The 20584-nt window shown below is 44.9% G+C and overlaps 1 protein-coding gene across 1 annotated transcript; it reads right to left on the reverse strand.

The window, feature by feature from the left end:
* Nucleotides 1-211: 211 nt before the first annotated feature.
* On the reverse strand, nt 212-20374 carry optc (opticin). The gene is made up of 7 exons (XM_051948230.1): nt 20197-20374; nt 13316-13530; nt 2219-2368; nt 1974-2132; nt 1649-1851; nt 1116-1211; nt 212-962 (listed from the first exon to the last, which is right to left on the reverse strand). Exons 2-7 carry the CDS (start codon nt 13512-13514, stop codon nt 795-797), a joined length of 975 nt encoding a protein of 324 aa, XP_051804190.1. The 5' UTR covers nt 13515-13530; nt 20197-20374; the 3' UTR covers nt 212-794.
* Between the last annotated feature and the right edge of the window lie 210 nt (nt 20375-20584).

The following is a 20584-nucleotide window of genomic DNA, read 5'->3' on the forward strand; positions in this document are numbered from 1 at the left end:
TGCCCTCAGATATCAGCATGTCAGAAAGTTTTTGTCTTCATTGAAAGTAGAATTTTTTTTACTGCTTACAGTAAGCCGTGGGCCGGACCATTACAGCCTGCAGGGCCACATGTGGTCTGCAGGCCGCGGGTTGAGTAGCGCAGCTCTAAATAAAGGAAGACTGAGTGGATTAGCCAAAGGTTCAGGAGGTTAAGTCTGAAGAAGATTTTGTTTCTCCAATTTATTGCAATAACAAAAATTAGAACTTCATCTAATCAGTGCTTGTATCCTAACAGCAGATAAGCAGATAATGTGACAAGGGGTCAATTTTAAGAATGAAACCTCAGAGAACTATTATCTTTAATGTCTTTCATTTTCTTTTTTTCAGTTGATAAACTGTTGATACATTCATTGTACTGTGCACTACCTGTACTGCTGTATACTACTATAGTAAACCAACAAAACTAGAGAAACAGTTGACAGTGTATTTAGTAGCTAAGCTCGTCTACAAATATAAAAGAAAGTATGTGTATGATGCTGTGTAAATACTGAACAGTTAAATGTTGCTAAATGCTAGCCATAAACAACCACATAAGGTCCCATTACATTTTAAATGATATACCTTCTACAGTAACCCAATTAGAATTTTGCAGATTCTTGTCTTAAACATGTTGAATATTCTGGCAAAGTTTTGAGGATTTTAAACAGCTGTCAGACCCCATATAGTTATCCCCAAAATTACAATATTCACACACAACATATTACAGTAAAGCACTTTCTATTCTTGGAGCCTGGACTCTGGTGTCTAGCAGCTTTCAGTTACTCCCTACAGGCAGACGGGGCAGGCAGACATAGGCCTGAGGAAACAGGTTCATGTTCAGGGGGTTGCCATCTAGACGAATGTCCTCCAGGTTATGGCGGATGAAGCTGAGATCGTGGAGGTTACAGAAGGTGTCCTCATGTAGCGACTGGATGTTGTTATACTGTTTGGAGAGCAAGAAAGTTACTGTTGATGTTTAAGACTGATGTATAAATGTGTTGGTGGTCAGTATTGGTGAAAAGTGTGTTGACTTCATGTAGATTATTTAATATTTAAACATTCATGCGTGTAGTGACTGTTAATAAGATAAGTGAACCTGCAAATGCAGCACTCTGAGGCTGAGTGGAAGCGGTGTAGGGATGTAATCCAGGTGGTTGTTAGACAGGTAGAGGAACTCCAGATGACTCATATCCTGCATGGAGGAAAAGGAAGAAAGCATCTCTACATAGTAAACCGTGAAGATATCCACAACATGAACCCCACAACCACTGAATACCAACCCTCTGGATCTTGTTGAATTCTCTGAATAAGATCTGTCACCTATTTTTCATCATGAACCACTGTTTCACACAGTCCAGTCAGTATCTCCCACATTGTAAATTCTTGTCAAAAGAGCAAAATTAATTTGGCCATGATTCAATGTTGAAAAGCAATTAAGGAGGAAACAAAATTAAAAAAAAATTAAAATAGGTTAAGCAGAGGCTGAATTTATGTCACATGCCACTGTGCAGCCCATAAACACATATTCATGAGCAAAGTCATCACTCTCACTTTGAAAATAAAAATAAAATAAACATTTTTTGGTGTGTTTTATTTTTGTATGAGGCAAACTGCATGCAGGACATTTACCTTGAATCCCTCAGAATGCATCCCCCGGCTGACCAGCCTGTTGTGACGTAGATCGATGTGCTTCATGCTGATCGGCAGCTCTGGTATAAGCTGCAGGTTGTTATTAGCTAGCAGTAACTCCTGGAGCTGTGGCAGGGAGTGAAAGACATCCTCATCCATTCCTGAGATCTGATTTCCTGTTAAATCAATGGACCGAAGCTTATCTGTAAAAATAAATGTAAAAAAAATGCATAGATAGCTTTTAAAAAACAATATTATCAACCGTGATATGTCATTTATCCGTGAGTTTACAGTAAATGTCAGGGTGTCCAGAGGGATTTCTCACTGAGGTTGATGAAGTCTGTGTTTTTGACATGTCGGATCTTGTTGAAGCGACCATAGAAATGGGTGGTGTCTTTGGGCAGCAGTGGGATCTGATCCAGGCCCATGTCATCACAGTACACACTCCCAGCAATACACACACACAGTAGGCAAGTAGGCATACCTGCACACAACCAGAGGGTAGAGTCTTAACACATACAGAACCCTGAAGAGCGATGTCCTTTAATGACAGCTGATGCTTTGACCTACCCAGACCAGTCTCAGGGCCAAAGAGTCCTGCTCCCGTAGAGTTCACAGTGGTAGGGGATGGAGGTAGGGTTCCCTCCTTCTTGTGGTGTTGAGCGGTACGCTGGTTGGCTGGTGATGGGATGTCTGGTGTTAAGTTAGCCACCTCAATCTGTCCTCCAATGGCAGCCAGGAACAGAGTAACAGCTCAGATTAGACTGAATTCATCTGAATCGTTCTAATATTTTTCTTACTGCATAAATATCAATGAATGTTTTCATAACTTGTGGTTTGATCATTGTACAAATAATAGCACTGGGGGAACTTATCTACGTTGTGAAAACGGTGTTAACAAAATATTCATGAATTTTCGCTTCTTGGGTATTCACAGATTCCAGCTGGTGTTTAGTGGTGCCCACAACAGCTCTTGGGTGTTTGGGAAAAAAAAAAGGTTTAGTTTTCTGAAAGGTACAAAAAAATGAGTTAGGAAAATACCATTACACAGTTTTACATGTTTGAAGCTTGGTTAAAGTTACACACCAGGATTACTGGGTTAGGGTTAGACAAAACATGGAACAAACAGACATCACCTAGCAGTAAGCATGTTCACCCTAAAACATAATGAAGAATGGTGTTTAGTTGTACAGAACGTATTCTGTGGAAACTGGGTTGAAAGTAAACAAAGTGGTCCAAAAATCTCCCTGTTTACTGGTTGCCTGGCTATCCTGCTCTCCACACCCCAAAACCAGACTAACAAAACCAGGTCCCTGTCTAAAAAAATGTGGAGAGAGCCATGAACACAATTTCAAAGGAACAACACAATTGCTTATTTTAACAGTCACCCAGGGAGCATCCATTCAGATGACAGAACAGTCAAGCTCTCCACAATGGAAACAGTATGTGCACATGAACAAAAAACACCAGGTTCATATGGACAGTATAGCATAATAATAATAATAATAACTTTATTTATAAAGTGCTTTCCGTCAAAGTGCTGTACACAGAAATAAAAACAGATAAAAACAATAAAAACAGAACAATTAAAAAAGACATCAGTAAAACAAACAATTTAGGATTCATATGTAAGAGAAAACAAGTGGGTCTTCAGCTTAGCTTTAAATACATTAATGGACGATGCCTGCCTGATTTCAGCAGGCAGACTGTTCCACCATGTAGGTGCCTGGAATGAAAAGCCCGTTCCCCCACCGTCTTTTTACAGACCTTTGGGAAATACAGAAGTCCAGTCCCCTGGGAACGGAGAGCCCGAGCGGGGACATACAGATTCAGCAGGCTGGATAAATAAGACGGGGCAATTCCATGAACAATTTTATAGGTTGGTAGCAGCACCTTAAAGTCTGCTCTAACATGAACTGGTAGCCAATGCAGAGAGGCCAGCACTGGAGTAATATGCTCGTGTTTACTTGTTCTGGTCAGAACGCGAGCTGCTGGTTCTGAACCATCTGCAGACCATGAAGGCTCTTCATTGGCAGGCCTGATAAAAGGACATTGCAATAGTCCAACTGTGAGGAAACAAAAGCATGAATTAGGACCTCTGCGTCCTGAAATAACAGACTTGGTCTGATTTTAGAGATATTTCTGAGGTGGAAAAAGGTTAATCTGGTCACCTCTTTAATATTGACTTTAAATGAGAGGGTTTTATCAAAGAGTACACCAAGATTCTTAACTCTGCATTACAATGAATAGCACAGTCATCCAAAGACAGAGTAAAGTCATCAAGCAGAGGATTAACTCTTTCAGGTCCAATGACCATCATTTCAGTTGTTAACCTTTCCTGCAGTCCGCTTCCTGACCGTGGTCGGGAAACACAGGGGAGAACCGTCTCCTCCAGGGCCGAAGTAGCTTCCTTCGGGGCTAACTCCCAAGACTTGACTCCACACTTAAGGAGTATGAATGTTTATGTTTATTTGTGGTTTCGTGTGCAGTCATCTGTCCTGTCTTGTGTTTTTGTCTGTTGCTTGTTTGTTTGTCAGTCTATTTGTTTGTCTGTCTGTGGCCCTTTCACTTTGATCATACACTTTCCACCCAGTGTCATGTTTCTGAGACAAAGTTATGCACAATTATGACAGTGACAATTCATCCTCATCTGAGGATTTGGACATGGATTTAGATGTTCCTGAGTATTCTGATTATAAAGCTCATAGGATGAACAATATTGATCCAGACTGTAATATTTTTCTAAATATGAAAAATAATTGTGCATACTATACAAATACATCATTTAATACTACGTTTGTATTTGATAATAAGATTTCACTTTTGCATTTTAATAGCAGAAGTTTATATCGTAATTTTGAAAATATTAAAGATTATTTGTCTCAATTTAAATTACCCTTTAATATAATAGCAGTCTCAGAGACATGGCTAAATGAAAAGAGAGGCTTTGACTTTAAAATGAATGGCTATGAAATGTTTTATAAAAATAGACAAGAGAAGACAGGAGGGGGTGTGGCTTTATATATTGATAAAAATATTAGTTGTAAAATCCTAGAAGATATGATGTTAGCGGTGGAAGATTTGTTCGAATGCATAACTGTGGAAATTGTGTTGCAAGCAAAAGACTATACTAGTAAGTTGTATATACAGAACTCCAGGATCAGACATTAATATATTCAGAGAGTGGGTGGAGAGATTATTTGTTGGAAAAACAAAAAAAGACATTATACTGTGTGGCGACTATAATATAGATTTACTGAATACAAAGAAACATAAAGCTACCGAGGATTTTACTGATGCAGTGTACAGTATTAATTTGTATCCATTAATCACAAGACCAACTAGAATAACAAATCATAGCACAACTTTAATTGACAACATATTTACTAATATTTTAGATGGTAATGTGGTTAGTGGTATACTAATAAATGATACTAGTGATCATCTCCCTGTCTTTATGGTGTACAATGTGAACTATAAAATAGTCAAACAAAATCCTACCTTTACTTGCTGCAGGCTGAAATCTGAGCGGGCACTAAAAGATTTAAAAAGGGATTTACTTTCTCATGACTGGGAGGCTATATGTGAAGAATTAGATGTTGATGTAGTCTATAATTCGTTTATGAATATCATTTCGCTTTATGACAAGCATTGTCCAGTGAGAAAACGTTGGGGGGAAAATGACCTAAGTACACCATGGATTACAAAAGGATTAGCAAACGCTTGTAAAAAGAAAAATTATTTATATAAACAATTTCTTAAGTATAAGACCACAGAAACTGAACAAAAATATAAAAAATACAAGAATAAATTAACTAATATTCTAAGAGATAGTAAAAAAGACTATTTTACTAAATTACTCAACAGCAAGAAAAATAACATTCAGGGTATGTGGAAGGTGTTGAATACTGTTATGGGAGGCAGTTCTAACAGCTCAGGTTATCCAGAGTATTTCTGATAACAGTAAGGTAATCAGTGACAAGAAAGAAATGGTGGATAGACTTAACCAATTTTTTGTGAATATTGGGCCAGAATTAGCCGAGGAAAATTGAAATGGTAAAGAGCCACTTGAGGAATTTTATGAGAGACAATCCCAAATCCATGTTCTTACTCCCACGGATAAGAATGAGTTGTTGAAGATATCAAAGCTTGTAGTAACAAACATCACAAGATTATTAATGCATAATATGAGGACCGTCAAATAGCAGGAGAGGCAATTACAAACCACTTACATATATTTGCAAACTTGTCTTTTCAGAGGGTAAATTCCCATCTGAAATGAAAATAGCTAAAAGTGATTCCTTTATTTAAATCTGGAGACAAACATTCCTTTTACCAAACTACCATCCAGTTCCCTCCTACCACAATTTTTCTAAAATCTTAGAAAAATTATTTAATTTACGACTACTCAATTTCATTGAAAAAATAACTTAATATCTAATAATCATATGTTTCAGGCAAAATCGATCAACATCGCTGGCTCTTATTGACTTGGTAGAAGAATAACAAATTGTATTGAGAAAAAGAAATTTATTATAGAATTTTTATTGATTTGCAAAAGGCCTTCGATACTATCGATCATGGAATTCTACTGAAGAAAACTGCATAGTTATGGTATCAGAGGAACGCCACAATATTGGTTACAGAGTTATCTCAAATAGAAAGCAGTTTGTTCAGCTGATCATCATAAATCTACTGTAGAAATATTATGTGCGGTGTTCCGCAAGGATCAATTTTAGGCCTTCTTTGTTTTTGCTTTATATTAATGACATCTGTAAATCTCTAAAATCATAAAATTTATACTTTTTGCTGATGACACAAATTTGCTATTTTCAGGGATAGATTTGGAAAACTTTTGAATGAAATAACTATAGAGCTGCATAACCTGAAAAAATGGTTTAATATGAACAAATTGTCACTAAACCTAAAAAAGACAAAACTTATGACATTTGGAACTCGTAAAAACGATTTACCAATTCAAATAACCGTTGATAATACTATTATTGAAAGAGTACAACAAAATGTGTTTTTGGGCGTAGTCATTGATGAAAAATTATGTTGGAAGCCTCACATAAGTTATGTACGTATGAAGGTTGCTAAGTGTATTGGTGTGATGAAAAGATGTAGCTTAGTACTAAATCCAAATGCATTATCCATCCTGTATGATTCTTTTATAATGGCCTATTTGAATTACGGTTTAGAAGTTTGGGGGAATTGTTATAAAACAAATTTATTACCTTTAGTCACTCTGCAAAAACGAGCTATTAGGGTTGTTCATAATGTCAGATACGATCATCACACCAATCCACTCTTTCTCAACTCATCTAATCTTAAATTATATGACTTGGTCGATTTGAAAATGCCACAATTATGTCAAGGCATCACAAAAATCCCTTCCTGGTAATATCCAGCTCTATTCAAGATAGAGATGCTCATCATAAATATAAACTGAGGGGAACGGATCAATTATATCAGCCGAAAGTAAGGCAACCCTAAAATCCTTGTGCATTTCAGTGAAAGAGTGTTGCTATGAACAGTCTTCAGAAGAAATAAAAATGTGCAAAAATTTTGTCCAGTTCAAAAAACTATTTAAAAGACAAGTGCTGAGTAATTACCAGGAGGGGATGGAAGACTGATGCCTCCATTGCTAGGCCACAGGTACTTTAAGAATGCATGGCTGTGGCGATACACCTACACTGACATACACACATTACATTACATTCATAAGAGGCACACTCACAATTAGGCCTGGGTTTTGGGTGATCCATGATTACCACAGCCAGAAAATGCTTTTGGTAACGAGAATATATTTATTCCTTTTTCTGTTCTCTCTTTTTTTCCCCCCAAAATGTGTTTGTATAACATTGTTATGTTGTTGGATGTATTAGCATAAGTAGATGCTTCAAAGATCTGTGGGATGTATTGTGTATCTACCTAATTGTGATGTTTAGTGTTCAAAAGGGGGAGTGGTGTGGGTTTGAAGTGTAATGGGCCTGTCTTTTGTCTTTTGTCTCGTCTATATGTTGTGTTGTAGCGGGAGAGTGTGGTCCTGTATGGGGTCTGGTGGTGATGGGGGTTGGAATTTATAAGCTTTGCTTCATCCATCCCCTTTTCAAATCACTTATGTAAATACTCTGATTTGGTGATGTCAGAAGCTGGTTTGAAATAAATGATCAATCAATCAATCAATCAATCACACTTGTGCGGCGGTGGCACAAACCACACCCAAAAGACAGAGGCCGTTTTTGCCGAAGAGAAGGGCTCTTTATTAACTACTGCACTGTTATCAGCAACATGCTATTGCTCACTACCTGCCCTGGTCGCCGTCTCAGTCGTCTCTCCTCTACGTCTCTCAGACACACACGGGCGTCTGCCTGCTCGCTCTGCTCGTGCACCCGCAGCGCGGCTCGGCCACGTGCACGCACTCACTCGCCCGCATTCACACACTGAGCTGCCGGAGCTACACTTGACAATGAGACACATCCCACAAACACTACCCCCACCCATGGATTGGCAATTAACACTAATTCCATTCCATCAAAATAACATAAAACTGGTACACAATCTCCATTATTGGTAGCCTAAAACACAATGTGTGAAGACATAGCTGTGTCCAACATATTATATGAATCAAATAGGTAGGTAGTACAAAAGTGTCGATACAGTGATAAACAAAGCTCATTTAGCAGGAATACATGTGTGAGTAAAACATATAAAATGCATTTGTCTCTAATTAAACAAAGGAATACATCGCAATTTAACACCTATTCTTTGGCGACCGGGTGAAATACCAACTGACTGATCTTGTATCAGCACACATACGTTCAAATTGAATAAGTGCAAATATATAAAAAAAACATTGTCTCTTCAGCTTTTCTTTAAACAATAACTAACTATGAAAAGGCGTTTCTTTTTGCAGATGCATAGAACATTGTAAACAGGACTAGAGTCCAATATAGACTGTAAAGTCTCTAGTGCAAGGGTTGGCAACCCGCGGCTCCGGAGCCGCATGCGGCTCTTTCAGCCCTCTGTTGTGGCTTCTTGTAACTTTGGAAAATAAATTGTTCTGCCTTTCAGGCGCGTTTCACTGCATTTTAATATAGAGTTTTATTGTGAAATTACCGCTCTTATTTTGACGTGTCACTCCACCGGATGTGCTGCTGGGGTTTTCCCCTGACTGGGACATGAGAGCGCAAAGTTTATGCAGAGAAGATGGAGAAGCAACCTGTAGTTTCACATAGTTTTGTACTCAAGAATGGCAAACCTGTATATTAAAGCTCCACTCCAAGAAAGACACGTCTTGTCTTTGAGTCAAAAGTACTCATGATAGGGTAATACACGTTACTCGCAAGAACACCGCTCGATGTCCAGGCAGCAGGTCAGAGAGTCAGAGGAGTGTCGTCTTGGAAAATAGGGCAGCGAAAATAGGCCATAACTGCACCTCCAGCCTAGAGTGACGCCACTGACGTTCAAGTTTTCTGCAACTCTTTCTCAAGGTTAGTATGTCTGCATTTAACCAGGGAGTATGGCTCTTATTTGGATGCTTTCGAGTCTTTTCTGATGCTACAGAATCTAGCAGATGCTTAAGTGCATCATTAAAAGATTCAGTGAGACAACCCACCGGGGAAGCCTGCAGAAAGACTGGATCAACCACATCAGGCAGTCTTAAGTTAAGGTCCTGTAAGGCACTGGGGCTGATGTATGGAGACGACCTTGTTTTTGTCTCTGTACCCAAAACAGATAAACTGGGAACTCCAACATCAAATAAAATCAGAGAATGATCTAAAACTGGCAACACCCAGGTTTCATTCACTGAAACGGACAGTCCAAAACCAAGCACCAGATCCAGAGTGTGTCCACGCTGATGTTGGACCAGACACAATTGTATCAGATTAAAAGACTCAATAAAGTTTAAAAAAAATCCTTGACAATGGCTTGTCATCCGCAACAATTGTGAATATAAAATCATCAACAATTAAAATCCTGTCATATTGTTGACAGAAAGACGCTAAAAGTCTGCAAATTCAGAATAAAATTCATCGTGTATACTTGGGGGACGATAAATCACAGCAATTAAAACAACAGAGGTCTTTTATGGTAAAAAAAGCTGCAATTCAAAGCTTGAGAAAGTACGAAAGATCAAAGTCTGTTACATTTAAGTGGTCCTTAAAAAGGGAGGCCAACCCCCTCCCCTCTCCTCCCTGTCCATCTTGGAGAGCTGAAGAACCCACATTCATGGGGACAGAGTTCTAGCAGGGGTGTCAGTTCACCTTCACGCAACCACGTCTCTGTCAAGAACATCACATCCATTTATGGGATCAAAAAAGTCACGGAGGATGAAAGTGTTATTTGACAGTGATCAGGCGTTAAGAAGAGCCATTCGGACTTTTTCCACATTATCAGCTGGCTGAGATGTAACGTCTAGACGAAGGAGGTTGTCCGGGATAACTCCACCTCCCCTGCCCCGCCTCCTCAGTGTCCTGCGGAGTGGCATCAGCTGACCAAGTGACTCAAGATTGCAATATTTGTTGTGTGGGGTCCACTCTCTGCGGATGATGACAGGGATGTGATGTGTAGCATAGTGATGAGAGGACCTATCTGTGATAACAGGCTGAATAGCAAGATGGGAGGGTGATGTAGGGGTCAAAGGAGGCCAGCAGGGGGAGCTAGTGCTGTCAACAGCAGCCTGAGATGGATCTGGAGATGGAAGCGCAGAAGGGGGTGGTGTGTAAACAGTCAATCACCCGGAGATGATTGAACAGCGTGTTGAATGTTAGCGGTAAGCATTTGTGAGCCTAGAAAGTTTGGGTGAATGCCATCTGTTTTAAAGAGAGACTGGCGGTTCCAGAACAGATTAAAATTGTCAATGTATTCCACACTATGTGCTCTACATGCAGACATTAACCAGGTGTTGAGACTGAGGATTCGGGAGAAACGACCAGAACCGCGACCTAATGTGGGAATGGGGCCGGAGATAAAAACAGACTTACTGCAGTTCCTTAAAAAGTTTAAAAGCTCCTTAAAATCTTTCTTAGTCAGCTCAGACTGCTGACGAGCTATGTCATTAGAACCCACATGAACTATCACTCGGTAGATGGAAGGTGGAAGTAAGTGGAGTAGCCCGGGAGCTTACCCAGGATTACCGGGACCATGGTTCCAGGAAAGCAGTGTGTGATAGCATTGAAGAAATGGATATGTCGGGTGATGGAATCTCCAACTATTAATGTTGTCGGAGAAAAGAGGGGACGAGGAGGAGGCGGTGGTTGTGGATCAGGAGAGGGCCGGTCGAGCTGTTGTTGTGGTGGGACTGTGTTTGAGATGGGAGAGTAGCATGGAAGGCTTTCTGAGCGTCGGACGGGAAGAGGGCCTTACCTTCGCGGTGGAGTGTGAAGCCCCCGTGCTGTTATCCACTGCTGATGAAATACCCGCCGCTGCCGGAGGCAGATGGAGACACAGGTGAGGAGCAGCCAGAGCCACAGCGGCAGGTGTATCAGCCCGATGGACAGGGGAGACAGCCTGACAAGCCGGAGGGTCAGCCGGGTGGACCGGAGGGACGGCCTGGTGAACCGAAGGGTCGGCCTGCTGAACCGGAGCGTCGGCCTGGTGGACCAGAGGGAAGGCCGGGTGGGCCGGGTGGACCGGAGGGATGGCCCAGTGAACCGGAGCATCAGCCTGGTGGACCGGAACGTCAGCCTGCTGAACCGGAGGGACGCCAGGGTGGACTGGAGGGATGGCCCGGTGAACCGGAGCGTCAGCCTGGTGGACCAGAGCGTCAGCCTGCTGAACCGGAGCGTCGGCCTGGTGGACCGGAGGGACGGCCGGGTGGACCGAAGGGTCGGCCTGGTGAACCGAAGCGTCAGCCTGGTGGCCTGGAGGGTCGGCCCGGTGAACCGGAGCGTCAGCTGGGTGGACCGGATCGTCACCAGACAGAGGCGCATAGTAGTTGGAAAGGCTCAATCCTGGAGGTGAGACAGCTCCGTCTGAGTGCCGATTGTGACCACAGACCACCACCTCCGACCAAGCCTAGTTGAGTTATCATGCCTAGTTGAGTCGCTTGGCCTTGTTTCCATGTTGGCTGCAACTCTTCCATGAAGATCACTTCTGGTCAGACTTCTCTGGACCATAGACGAGTGGACCTGGTCCCACTGGTTTCTGCTAGTTTTGAGGTGATAGCACTGCTGGACATCTTTCACTTTCAAAGGGAAGTAAGCAAGGTATGTTTGTCATCTGCTGCACTAAGTTTCCTTGACCATCTACTGTGTCTACCATCTACGTCTCCAACACAGCTGTTTCTGTTTCAGTTAATGAGGATGTTTCAGCCTACCTTGACATTGATGATCATTCAGACCTGTTTGGATAACTGTTTACTCAGACACTGCCTATAATCCACAAACATCCCTGACTTTGTGAAAAATGTACCTAAAACAATTAATGCTATTTTGAAGATAAATAATTGATTTCAGATTTTTCTGTGTTACTCACTTTGCATATGTTAATTGAATATATAATAATATATATATATATATATATTATCTTCACACCTGCCAAAGACTTTGTCCCAGTACTGTATGTGTGCTACTGGATGGAAGTCGTAACAAAGTTTCCATACACTTGTAAGACCCATATGTATCCTGGCAGTCTAGGAGATTCCACTGGCTCCTGTAGCTCTGAACTTCTATCATGAATCTTAAAAACCCATGTGCATTTTGGTTCTTCTATAGATGTATTAAAGGTCTTTGAAAGGATGATAAAATCTGCTGGTCAAAATATCAAACAGCAATAAAAAAATAGTAACATCGTTTGGCCATTTTTCACCGCAGTCAGTCCTTTCTACAAGCTTCTGGTCGTATGTTTGACACTCCTCTTGATAGATTTAGTCCAGGTAAACAAAATGTGTCGGCTCTCTGAGACAGACTTGTTTCTTCATCACAGTCCACAGATTCTTGATGGGATTTACAGTAAGTCAGGAGTTTGGGGAGACCAGTCTGAGACCTTTATTATAGCCTAATTTAGCCATAGAGAGTACCGGTGCAGGCAGGCAGATTTTGACCAAGTCAGTAAGAAGAAAAAGTAGCATTCAGTTATGATCACCCTCATCTATGCCCGGGAATATTACCAATAATAACGAATATTTAGTTGGCCTACACAATTAAACGAACAAGATCAGTTGTGGTATTGACCACTGCACATGGTGAATGTTTCAGGGTGTTTTTTAATCTCTCTTTAAACACGTGTGTAATTTCTTATATATTGTACTTGTTTATTTGTTATCTTTCTTCTGCTGGGGCCTCTTGCCAGGTCACCCATTGTAAATGAGAAATTGTTCTCAACTGATCTTACCTGTAAAATAACGATAAAAAAAAAGCTGTGGTATTGATGTTTAAAGTGAAATTCCAACTCCATTCAGAGAAAACTATTCTCAATCAGCCTTTGTGGATAAAAGCACTCAGTTTGGGCAAATCTGGCATTACAACCTCTTTTCATTTCATTTCATTTTTCCTGCTACTTTTTGGGTTCTGCAGCTGGCGTGTCAGTACACCACAGCCGTGCCAGCAAGCATCTACCATTTAGGAACACTGGTAAATTATATCTATACAGGTGTTCAGCAAGTGACATGTTCTCCCTAAAACATGTCTCTTTTCATAATATAGGTTTCTCCCTCTCACCTTTTGTCGAAGTCATCATAGTCCATAGCTGTCTCCATAAACGTGATGTCCAGTCCTCCCCACTCCATCTCACTGGTTAGGTCATAGTTTTCCAGATCAAACACTTCATCATCTGTCTCACCTAGAGGGGCTGTCAGACCATGCCAAGTGCCCAGGAAGTCCAGGATCAAGGCCAGAGCCACCACAGACTGCAGAGACATTCTCAGGACAAACTACCTGCAGACATCAGAAGCAGACTGAAGTGTTTCCATGTCATGATGATGTCATGATGATGATGTCATGTGATACTTTTGTGTGTGTGTGTGTGTTGTGGTGTGTGGCTTGCATGTGAATGCTGTCTGTATGTAGGGAGGGTGGAGAGTTGGGTTTTTAATTTTTATTTCTAGATTTAATTGTACTTATTTATTGTCTTCTTTGTTTTTAATCTGTGAAGGCACTTTGTGTTGTTCTTGGCATGAAAAGTGCTATACAAATAAAGTTTAAGTTGAGTTTCCTTTTACTGGTGTCAATGTGCTTTCCTTTCCTGCATCTCAAATGCTGTGATATCTACCACACACAATATGTTCTTCATATTTTACCAGACCTTCTTTTCCATTAAAAAAGCATACTGTTAATCCAACAAAATGCATAACTGAACACATGGGGTGGGTAAGTTGAGCTGCAATGCTTCGGTGGGTCAAACACATGGATGTCAGCCTGTCAGGGATCATGATGCTGTGGCTGATCAGTGAACGCTGCATATGCAACACTGAACAGTAAGCTGATAGACACCAGCTGCTCACACAGCTAACAATACCTTTATTCAATGTCATTTAATTCTTAGACGACAAACAAGCCAAAAATAAAGGACATCTGTTTGGATTGTACACAAATGATTCTGAGGTAATGCTTTTGATTGTAAACAATGTATTAGTTAAAATATATTAAAAACAAGTGCGCCCTTGATTTTATGGAAAAATATTTAAACAAATCTTTAATAGCAATGAGGGTGTCACAGCTCCCTTCTCCTCTGCCCTGTCTGTCTTGCCTGTCTCCCATCCACTCCTCTGCCCTGTGTCTTCCCCTGCAGCTCAGTGCCTGAGTGGAGTCTGGCTTCCCAGCTGACTCCACTCAGGCAATCAACCACCTCCACGGCTCCCGGAACAGCTGACGATTATCTCACTAATGACTCACCTCTACAATAAGTACCGGCTCAGCCTTCCACTCCCTGCCAGAGTATTGAACAAGAACCACGCACTCGGCTGTCCGGGATCCCCGCCGTCCTCCTTCCCCTCCGGCTCTCCCCAGACCTCTTAACACCGGTTCTTCCCTGCCTGGACTCCCCCTGTGTCTGGCCCAAACCCCCCGGTTCTGCCTGGACCCCCACTCCTGCCTGGATCCCCACTCCTGCCTGGACTCCCACTCCTGCTTGGAACCCCACTCCTGCCTGGAACCCCACTCCTGCCTGGAACCCCACTCCTGCCTGGAACCCCACTCCTGCCTGGAACCCCTGCTCCTGTACCCTGGTTTCCCCCACCTAGCCACCATTTCACCCCTAACAATAAACACTCTCATTCCAGTAAGCCTTGGTAGTGTGGCTCTCTGCTTGGGTCCACCAGCTCGTCCCTGACAGAATACTCTGGCCAAACATGGACCCGGAGAACTCACCGCCAAGGCCGGACCTGCCTACTCCGTTCGACATCAGGCAATTTCACCAAACCTTCCGTCTGCTTACAACCAACTATCAGAAGATGTGCTCTCAACTCACCGTTTTAGCCAGCCAGATATCCCAGGAAGCCCCCGACCCGATCCGGATAATTCAATACAGCCAAGCCTTACATGATGTTGCCACCACAAAGGCACAATTAAACCACTTCGTCGCCCTGCTCAACCAAGTTTTCTCGTCTCCAGCCCAGCCCGAACCATTTTCCCTTCCACCAGTGCCACCAGCCCCGGACCCAGCCGACACCCAGACCCTAACCCAAGACACGCCCGTGGACATCTTCTCCTCCTGCGAGGAGCATAGCATTTTTTTCAACGTGCTATATGAGTTGTGGGAAAAGTGGAGGGAAGATCCCCAAGACTCAAGCATAATCCTGGGCCGCAAGCTAGCAGGCCAGCGACCCGGATTAGCCGACCATTTAAATGCTTACAGTCGTGAATTCTTGAGTGCTCCTCTGACTGACCCGCCTGCTGACTCCCCTGGTAGCCAACCGGGCCCAGTCTCCTCGCCGCCTATGGAACCGCCTGTCAAACGGCCTGGTCGTCGAAGACGCAAAGCCAGGAGGCACCATGACCCCCCGGCTCCAGTTCCGGCCCCAGAGGAGTTCCCGGCCCCGCCTCCAGTCCCAGCGGTGGTCGACGCCCCGCCTCCAGTCCCCGCGGTGGTCGACGCCCCGCCTCCAGTCCCCGCGGTGGTCGACGCCCCGCCTCCAGTTCCCGCGGTGGTCGACGCTCCGCCTCCAGTTCCCGCGGTGGTCGACGCTCCGCCTCCTGTTCCCACGGTGGTCGACGCTCCGCCTCCAGCCCCCAGGACTTCGGCTGCCTTCGAAAGGCTTAAGGCCTCCCTCGAGCCCCGTAAGAGGCTCTGCGCCTCCCCTCCAGAGCCGCCCCCGGAGGGGCCCCTGGATCCTGCGCCGCCCCCGGAGAGGCCCCTGGATCCTGCGCCGCCCCCGGAGAGGCCCCTGGATCCTGCGCCACCCCCGGAGGGGCCCCTGGATCCTGCGCTGCCCCTGGATCCTGCGCCGCCCCCGGAGGGGCCCCTGGATCCTGTGCCGCCCCCGGAGGGGTCCCTGGCCCAGTGTTCAGTCCTGCCCCCGGAGGACCCACCGGACCCGGCTCCGCCCCGGAGGACCCACCGGGCCCGGCTCCGCCCCCAGTCCGGCCTCCAACCCAGTTGTCTGTCCGGCCCTCGGGCCGTCCGCCGGAGCGGCCCCTCTGCCCTGTCCGGCCCCCGGGCTGTCCCTCCTGTCTGTCCGGCCCCCGTCTGTCAAGCCCTGGCCCGTCCAGTCCCCGTGCCGCCAGCCGGAGCGGCCCCGCCTGTCTGTCAGGTCCCGGAACCGTCCTCCTGAGCAGCCCCGCCTGTCTGTCAGGTCCCCGGGCCGTCCGCCGGAGCGGCCCCGCCTGTCTGTCCGGCCCCCGGGCCGTCCTCGGAGGTGGACCCTCCGGCGAGTCCAGCTTCGGCCGGCCCCGCCTCCAGGCCACCCTCTGAAGCGGTCCCTCCGCCCGGTCCAGTCTCGACCTGTCCCGCCTTCGGGCCATCCTCCGAAGCGGACCCTCTGGCCCGTCCGGCCTCGGCCTGTACCACCTCCGGGCCGCCCTCCTGATCGGACCCTCCGGTTTGTCCGACCTACGGTCCGCCCGCCGGAACGGACCCTCCGCCTACCGGAACGGACCCTCCGGCCCATCCATCCCCGGCCTGTCCAGCCTACGGTCCGTCCTCCGGAGCGGACCCTCCGCCCTGTCCATCCCCGGCCTGTCCAGCCTACGGTCCGTCCTCCGGAGCGGACCCTCTGCCCTGTCCATTCCCCGTCCAGTCCAGCTCTCAGTTCAGTTCAGTCCTGTCCAGCTCTCAGTTCAGTTCAGTCCTGTCCAGTCCAGCTCTCAGTTCAGTCCAGTCCAGTCCAGCTCTCAGTTCAGTTCAGTCCAGTCCAGTCCAGTCCAGCTCTCAGTTCAGTTCAGTCCTGTCCAGTCCAGTCCAGCTCTCAGTTCAGTCCTGTCCTGTCCAGTCCAGTCCTGCTCTCAGTTCAGTCCAGTCCAGTCCTGTCCTGTCCTGTCCAGTCCTGTCCAGTCCAGCTCTCAGTTCAGTCCTGCTCTCAGTCCAGTTCAGTTCAGTCCTGCCCTCAGCTCCGCTCAGTTCAGTCCAGCCCAGTCTTGTCTTGTCTTAGTTCAGTCCCTTTCCCATTTCTCTCCCTCCTGTCCTTCCTGTTCCTCCCGTCCTTCCCTCCTGTCGTTTCGGTCCCTCCCAGCCTTCCCTCCCTCCCACCCCTCCTGTCGTTTCGGTCCCTCCCCTCCCCTCCCGTCCCTTCCCTCCCTCCTGTTGTTTCGGTCCCTCCCGTCCTTCCCTCCTGTCGGTTCCCCTCGTCTTTTCTGCCCTTCCTGTCCTTTTGGTCCCTGTGTCCTTCTGTATGTCTCTGTCTGCTCCTTGGTTGCCCCGGTGGGCCTATTTTTGGTTGGGTCCATGGGGCGCCGGGAGGCGCCCGTTGAGGGGGGGGTACTGTCACAGTTCCCTTCTCCTCTGCCTTGCCTGTCTCCCATCTGCTCCTCTGCCCTGTCCGTCTTGCCTGTCTCCCATCCGCTCCTCTGCCCTGTCTGTCTTGCCTGTCTCCCATCCGCTCCTCTGCCCTGTATCTTCTCCTGCAGCTCAGTGCCTGAGTGGAGTCTAGCTTCCCAGCTGACTCCACTCAGGCAATCAACCACCTCCACGGCTCCCGGACAGCTGACGATTATCTCACTAATGACTCACCTCTACAATAAGTACCGGCTCAGCCTTCCACTCCCTGCCAGAGTATTGAACAAGAACCACGCACTCGGCTGTCCGGGATCCCCGCCGTCCTCCTTCCCCTCCGGCTCTCCCCAGACCTCTTAACACCGGTTCTTCCCTGCCTGGACTCCCCCTGTGTCTGGCCCAAACCCCCCGGTTCTGCCTGGACCCCCACTCCTGCCTGGATCCCCCACTCCTGCCTGGACTCCCACTCCTGCCTGGACTCCCACTCCTGCCTGGAACCCCACTCCTGCCTGGATCCCCCACTCCTGCCTGGATCCCCCACTCCTGCCTGGAACCCCCTGCTCCTGTACCCTGGTTTTCCCCCACCTAGCCACCATTTCACCCCTAACAATAAACACTCTCATTCCAGTCAGCCTTGGTAGTGTGGCTCTCTGCTTGGATCCACCAGCTCGTCCCTGACAGAGGGCTGTACAGTATAAATTTTAATATACATTTACAAACTGTATTTTGTGTTTAGTGGATCATCTCTGTCTAATATTCAATAAATATAGATATTAGTTTGATGATCTCGAACATTTAAGTGTGAGAAAAATGAAAGGAAAATATTTCTCTGTGTGTGTGTGTGTGTGGGGGGGGGGGGGGGAGATACTTTTCATGCTACTTTACCTGTTAGAAGAAATGCTTGTCAGTTTGAAACTCCACAGCTCTGCACTACTTGGATCAGGCTGTCTACCAGGATTTAGAATTTGTGGTAAAAATGGTGACACCTAGTATTTGAATGTGTTTGAATTTGTATGAAAGTTCAATGAAAATAGGTTTTTCATTTCGTGATGCATTTTATTTTCTGTCCCCACCGTGGTATGCATTAAAGTACATTGCATTTTCTCTGTGTCAGTTTAAAAGAAAGCTCAGGTTTATGATGGTGTTGAAGATGTAACCTTTGGGTCTTTTAAATAGTCCTCAATAACTTAGAGCCACCAAGGTGCTGCTGACACCCTGATGACTGCAGCTACTTGACCTGTTGGTGGTTTATGTTCCACCTGACTGTGGTTCCTCACTTCAGGTTTTTAACTAGATGCACAATATATGACTTTTAACAGAATAAGCTCGGGGCCTGTGTGCACAGCATTTTTTTAATGAAATAAAAAGTTTTTGGCTATATGCCCGTAGGTGTTCAACATACAACGATCTGTGTGTATCAGTGGGGAAAGGATAGTCACTTTTCATGGGATTTGACAAAATGATGAATTCATTTAAAAGTAACTGTTTTTTGTGGACTTCTTCAATTCAAATTAAATTTTTGCTTTGGGATTTGAAATGATCCTTTGGATTTTTTAATGAATCTGCAGCACAAAACAGTTTGAAATGATCAGGGAACGATAAAAGTAATTCAACTATCCCACTCTTAAAAGTAATCAAACCTCTAGAAAAGCTGCTAAACAGAGCAGTTTGTGCTGAAATATTTTTCTCAACAGAAGTTTGCTTATGTTTGTTTACTGAAAAGTTGAACAAAGGTGTCAATGTGATTATAGTTAGGAGGAGCAGATCATGTAACATTTGGTCACTTCATGAATGGTTTTCTATAAAAGCAGAGGATAATCATTACTGGAATGGACTGTCTGGTGAAGGCCTGAAGTTAATTAGTCTTCATTTGTAATCAGAGCACACCTTGGGATAAATAACCACTGAATTTGGAAGTCCCATTTTGTTAGCTATGACACTATTATCTTTCACTAGTTATCTGGACCATTTGTCAGGTCTGTTTAACTTTAAAGAGTTTGAATAGCGGTCTGGCTGGGCTCCCCTCCTTGATTAGAGGACCAAAGGAGCATTGTTGGTTGTTTGGTCAGAGTGCCACAGGAATGTTTACTGTGACAGCTGACAGGAGTTTGTGAGCACCGGCCCTGATGGGACATATCTGGGCTTTGAGAGAAGGCTGTTTCCATTCCAAATGTAATGAATGGACAATTGTTTACACACTGATTATTTTCACATTACTGATTAGAGCACACAAACCGGTCACAGCTGCAGTGTATTTGAACATCATCATGCCATCATCAGGACCATTAACTCCCTATAGAGTAAAAATGCAAGTGTAGTGCAGTGGAAGTTACCCCTCTCAGCTAGACTACGTACTACACTATTCTTCATGTGAGTAATCTGTGTGAAACACTGTGAAATGTGTGAAAACTGTCTGCACAAAGGGAGAATTGCTGCAGTAATTATGCCAGGCGCTGCACCTGAGACAAAAATGTAAAATCAAGTAAGATGACTCTCTTTTTAACTTGTAGTTTGTCATTTTTATCTAAGAAAAATGTACTAACACCACAGCAAAATAGCATCAGTATCTCTGAGTCTCAAGGTGCAGGGTGCGTAAAATGAAACCCGATCTTCTGCTGCCTGAATAACATGAGGAAACCACATGTACATCCATGCACTGTTTGAAGAGAACTTACTACTTTGTTTCTGCTCGGTGATCATGAAGGTTACACCAACGTGGGCTGTTGTAATCCTGTTGTTGTTCTTTGCTGCTTCATCTCCTGTGGACTCTCAGATGAGTGCCAGAACAGCAGAGGGCTCCTGGTGTTCACTTTGCCTCGGTGTGGCTTCAGACAATGTGTCATTATTAGTGGGGAGCAGGGGGATGATACAGAGAGAGAGGCTCTCTGTTCAGTCAAAGCATGCTCAGCTGTCACCAGGATCAGGTCAACACACACACACAGATAGCTGGAAACACAGTAGACATATGTACATTTACTTCTGCCATTCCAAGAACATGACAGCCTCTGAACTTTACCACGAAATCAGGATTTGACCACAGTGCTACACACCACCACAAACCAA

The sequence above is a fragment of the Acanthochromis polyacanthus genome, chromosome 5, assembly GCF_021347895.1.
Source record: "Acanthochromis polyacanthus isolate Apoly-LR-REF ecotype Palm Island chromosome 5, KAUST_Apoly_ChrSc, whole genome shotgun sequence".
Lineage (NCBI taxonomy): Eukaryota > Metazoa > Chordata > Actinopteri > Pomacentridae > Acanthochromis > Acanthochromis polyacanthus.

Excerpts from the sequence above, each read along its gene's own strand:
- optc (XM_051948230.1), bottom strand. The coding sequence starts at position 13,514 with ATGTCTCTGCAGTCTGTGGTGGCTCTGGCCTTGATCCTGGACTTCCTG. Across the intron at positions 1,212-1,648 it reads TGCATTCTGAGGGATTCAAG|GATATGAGTCATCTGGAGTT; the intron begins GTAAATGTCCTG and ends TCCTCCATGCAG. Across the intron at positions 963-1,115 it reads TCAGAGTGCTGCATTTGCAG|TATAACAACATCCAGTCGCT; the intron begins GTTCACTTATCT and ends CTCTCCAAACAG.